This window comes from Prionailurus bengalensis, chromosome A1 (assembly GCF_016509475.1).
Source record: "Prionailurus bengalensis isolate Pbe53 chromosome A1, Fcat_Pben_1.1_paternal_pri, whole genome shotgun sequence".
NCBI classification, from domain to species: domain Eukaryota; kingdom Metazoa; phylum Chordata; class Mammalia; order Carnivora; family Felidae; genus Prionailurus; species Prionailurus bengalensis.
Window position 1 is genome coordinate 86,038,778 of NC_057343.1, and position 5,542 is coordinate 86,044,319.

General features: G+C 32.2%; 1 protein-coding gene across 1 annotated transcript; it reads left to right on the plus strand.

Moving 5' to 3' along the window:
- Positions 1–3,102: 3,102 nt before the first annotated feature.
- LOC122470377 (olfactory receptor 2L3) lies at positions 3,103–4,041 on the plus strand. The gene has a single exon (XM_043557920.1). It carries the CDS (start codon positions 3,103–3,105, stop codon positions 4,039–4,041), a length of 939 nt encoding a protein of 312 aa, XP_043413855.1.
- The last annotated feature ends 1,501 nt before the right edge of the window (positions 4,042–5,542 follow it).

The following is a 5,542-nucleotide window of genomic DNA, read 5'->3' on the forward strand; positions in this document are numbered from 1 at the left end:
GTGTTGGTGGATAAAAATTGACCCGGTCTTATTTCAGATTTATTACCTCAAAATATTTAATATTTGAGCGATAATATGGGGGATGCTTTTAGAGAAATGAGGATAGATAGATAGATAGATAGATAGATAGACATATAGACAGAGATAGAGATAGATGCATGCATACATACATACATACATACATACAGTGATGACAGATAGGAAATCCAGTTATTCAAGTATATGTATTTAGTTAAAGCTGCATAGAATCTTTGCAACTCAATTTGTCATGAATAAAATATCAGTGTAATATCAAATTCAAGAGGTATATCCAAGGTCAGGATCAAATATAATTAATTCTGGAACATACTCTGATACATTCCAGTTACCAACTTATTTTCGTACCACTATTTTCTCTTTCCTGTAGGACCTGAAAAACATTCTAGGCTTGTTTCTTCTGTTCACTATGAAATATCATCAGAATGTTTTCTGATATTCTTTCCTCCTATGTACACTTGTTATAAACGCTGATGCCTAGAATGCAATTTTTAAGGAAATTTGAGGAATTAAAGAGATGGAAAATGTCTTGTAAATAAGCTAAATATAGACTATTTATTGTTATTCCAATGGATAAAATCAACCTACAGGGAATAAAAATAAGTTATTGGATTTAGTTTTACCTAAGAAAAATTGTTCTCTCTACTTGAGACCCTGAAATTTTCAAGGCTGTTACTCAAGAGTTCAATATGCTTCAATGTCAGATTCAGGGGTCCTTTAAATGATGTCCCATGACAGGATATTAGAACAATGCAACATGAGTAATAAAAAATTCTCATCTTAGAACAAAAAAAAAGTGTTCATCTGGCAGTCATGATACATAGCATCAAATACCAGATATGATGTGACATTAATTATTTGTTTTCTGTGCTGATGTTTTACACCTTTAGAGTGGAATAATACTAACCACCTCATGGTAAATTCATCACAGAGAGCCTTATATAAAATGTATGTGGTAAGAGTGATCATAATTTTATTGGTAATTTCAAATATTATATTTTTTCTTGTCAATCATTAAAATACTAATATAAATGGTATCCTATGGAAAATGGTATAATATGTGATACATTGAATCCAAATGGCATTTATGGAAAAAATTTGCTCTCCCACTCTTTCCTTTGCAATTTTTCGGAGGCCACACTTTATACAAAGGTCAATTGCACTGCACATATTCTGGTCCTTGTTGTAGGTTCCAAACATGAAATAATTTAGGTACACTTATATTCTACTTCTGAATTTTTAATGGGAGTAAATACATACATATATATTTATTATATAATAAAACTTACCATTTTATTTTTAAGTGTACATTCCAATGACATTAATGAAACTCATATTATTGCTTAATCATTACCATCATCATCCCCAAAATTATATCTTGCCCAACTGTAACTCTACACCCATTAAGTATTAACTCCCCATTTCTCCTTCTTCTCAGGCCCTCTTAACTCCCATTCCACTTTCATTTCTATGAATTTGATTACTCTGGGTACCTTATATATGTTAAATCATGCATATGGCTTCTTTTGATTGGTTTATTTTACTTAGTATAACATCTGGAAACTTCATTTATCCTGTAGCATATAACAGAATTTTCTTTGTTTAAAAAAGCGAATGATTATGTATATATGTGTATATATATATATATATGCATTAAATAATCAGATTATGCTATTATATAATATATTATGCTATTATATAATATATAATTATTATATAATCATATATACTATATAATGTAATATTATATAATAAATGATATATTATAATTATATTATAACTATATATTATATAAAATATATAATATATTAGCATATATATATAATATATATAGTATATATAATGGCATAATATATAATATGATATATGTTATATGTTATATATGTTATATGTTATATATATTATGCTATTATATAATACTATATATAATATGCATATATATTATACATGTATATACATATATACACACACACACACACACATGCTGTATTTTGTTTGTTCATTATTTGTCTGTCAGTGGGCACTTTTGTTGCTTACACTTTGTAGTTATTGTGAATAAAGCTGCTATAAACATGGGTGTACAAATATCTATTTTAGACTCTGATTTCATTTCTCTTGGACATGTACTCAGAAGTGGTATTGTTCTATCATATGGTATTTCTATTAAAATTGATAATAAGGGCTACTGCTTATATTGTCTATGAACTACTGCTCTGGGTTTGTGATGGATACTACATGAGTCGGCTCTTAACTATACCATATTCTGGAATATGATTGATAATAATTATGATACTCTATGATAAAATATATAAGAAATGTCTATAAACATATGGTTATTGGGAAACTCTAGCAGATTTATGGAACCTGCCATGACTATGGTGTATAGATATTAAGTTGAAGAGTCAACTCTAACTGTATCATTCAGAAGGAAGAAGAGAAGATTTTGTATCAATGGTACTTGACATCAAGTATTCATTCACAATTTCAGAACATGTGAACCAAATAGTGTTACCTGACTTCAAGGATGTTTTATTTGATATTACTATGCAAAGAGGACTCAAGAAATAAATATTATTCCTCAACATAAGCTGATAGGCTGCTGCAGTTTTAGAAGTAAGTATTAGATATAAAAGAAAAATGATCCTTTATGGGCCACAAACATTACTCTTAAAATAACTGTACAATGTATGCATTTATGTTGATTTTATGTGCATGCATTTTGAATAAGCATATGATTTTGGCAATACTTGTGTATGTTTACGTAAGCTAAATGTATGTATCCTGATAAATTCTTAGCGAATATATGTTTTTTTAATGACATTAAAGATTTCTTAGAAAAGATTTAGGCTACTAATGCTTGCATCTTCAAATTTTAATCTCTAGGTCAAAAAATAATTTGTTGCGTTTTTTGTTTTTTGTTTTTTGTTTTTTTACAAAATAGAAACATTCAGTTATTTACTTAAGCACTGTAAGATTTTAGATACTACACAACTAAAAAAAAAAGCTTCATATTCTGTGATTGACTTACTTTTCTATCTGCCTTCAGGAAAATTGCATCAATGCCCCATGGAAAATTATACTCAAACATCAACTGATTTCATTTTATTGGGGTTGTTTCCACCATCAAGAATAGGCCTGCTCCTTTTTATTCTCATTGTCCTCATTTTTCTAATGGCTCTGTTTGGCAACCTGTCCATGATTCTACTCATCTTCCTAGACACCCGTCTACACACACCCATGTATTTCTTACTTAGTCAGCTCTCCCTCATTGACCTAAATTACATCTCCACTATTGTTCCCAAGATGGCTTCTAATTTTGTGTTTGGAAACAAGTCTATCTCCTTCATTGGGTGTGGTTTTCAGAGCTTCTTTTTCTTAACTTTAGGAGGGGCAGAAGCATTGCTCTTGACATCTATGGCTTATGATCGTTATGTGGCTATTTGCTTTCCTCTTCACTATCCCATTCGTATGAACAAAAAAGTGTGTGTGTTGATGATAACAGGATCTTGGATAATGGGCTCAATCAACTCCTGTGCCCACACTGTATATGCCCTCCATATCCCTTATTGTCGGTCCAGGTCCATCAACCATTTCTTCTGTGATGTCCCAGCCATGTTGACTCTGGCTTGCATGGACACTTGGGTCTATGAGTACACAGTGTTTGTGAGTACCACCCTCTTTCTTGTGTTTCCTTTCATTGTCATTGCATGTTCCTATGGCCGAGTTCTCCTTGCCATTTGCCGCATGCACTCAACAGAAGGGAGGAAGAGGGCCTATTCGACCTGCAGCACACACCTCACAGTGGTAACTTTATACTATGTACCTTTTGCTTACACTTACCTACGCCCAAGATCGCTGAGATCTCCAGCAGAGGACAAGGTTCTGGCTGTCTTCTACACCATTCTGACCCCAATGCTCAACCCTGTCATTTACAGCCTGCGAAACAAGGAGGTGATGGGAGCCCTGAGAAGAATGATTCAGAGAATCTGCTTTTTGAAAATGTAGACAAAGCTTTTTGCATATGTACCCAAGACTTGGGTATAAGTCCCTTCATCAGTGTACAGTAATTGTAAAATATTATTTTATTCTTGGATCACAAGGACTAGAATCACAAGAAAGTCACTCATGTCTGGACAAAATTGTCTCTCAAACATATATGTAATTTTAAGCCTTCTCTTTTTTATCTTTATGATGCTTTTTCTCATGACTTTCAAATGCACTCATTTTTTGCTAATAGGTTCCCAATGAAAATGGTTCTTTTTCATGTGGAAATGAACATGGAAACTGTTTAACTGAAGCTGTCATTCAGCATAACAGTTTTACTATTTTACATTTATTTTCCAAAATATATAAAGAGAAAAATAAATGTTTCTTGAATGTCTAGATCTAAATAATGTCAGAAACTGTCTTGTTCTTCCCATTGTAGACTCAATGACTTATCTATGTATGTTACCTTTTTTTTCCCACTATATGCTAACTTGGCTTTAGAAAGATGTAGGTGAGACTTCATCAGGGATTCTAAAGTCCTAGACCATCCTGAATAAACTATAACAAGTTTATGCTTCTTTTATGGAAGTGAATCCTAGGAAAATGATTTCATCTCAGGTATCCCTCAAAATCAAGTATTAAGACTTGGATGTGCCATAAGAGATGAAGAAATTTTGAGGTTAGTTATAATCTGAGTGGATCAAAAGTTGAGTGTAGCTATTAGGAATTAGGGGGTTCAAGGACATTCCCATAACCACCCCCGACACTTATCACATACTCAGTAGTCACTGCTATCCTTGTATTCGCTCATGCCTCTCATAGGTTATTTTATTTCCCATTCGCTACATTTCAAAGTTTTACCGGAATAGGTTGGGGGAATATCAACTTCTATACACCAATTCTAGTCATTGATAAATCATTTTTCTAAACACGTCCCGCTATTAATCTAATAAAAACTCTCAGCTCAAGTGAACTTCCTGTTCAAGTAGATTGCTAACACTTCTCATCATTGGTAAGTGAAGAAATGCTCTTTATTTTCTCAGGTTTGGTAGAGAGGAGGTAGGTAATACCCTGCATAATTTATGGGGCACAGCACAAAATGAAAGCATGAGGCCTCTTTTTCAAAAGCAGAAAGGGTGCCATCCTCTGTGCTAAAATATGAAGACTTTTTTCTTCAAAATTAATTTCTTATCTATTAAATATAATAAATAGTAATACATTGTTTTGTGATGTCATCATTGGTAATATTTTTTGCCTCATTTTTCTCCAAATTAATTTCATCAAAATTTATGCTTTTAGGAACTTCATTTTTCTATCCATACAGTTGAATGTGCTGTTAGTCACCTGTGGAAAATTCAAGGAGGCAATTAATTTTTGACAATTTTTAATTTGAGAAGAGTCATTATGAGTATGTTATTGGAAGTGTTTGGAGTATTTATAAGTGGTGACAACAGTGGATCCAACATCTGATACATTATATCCAAATGCAAATTTTAGTACATGTAGAGTTGATGTTTCT

Excerpts from the sequence above, each read along its gene's own strand:
- LOC122470377 (XM_043557920.1), top strand. The coding sequence starts at position 3,103 with ATGGAAAATTATACTCAAACATCAACTGATTTCATTTTATTGGGGTTG.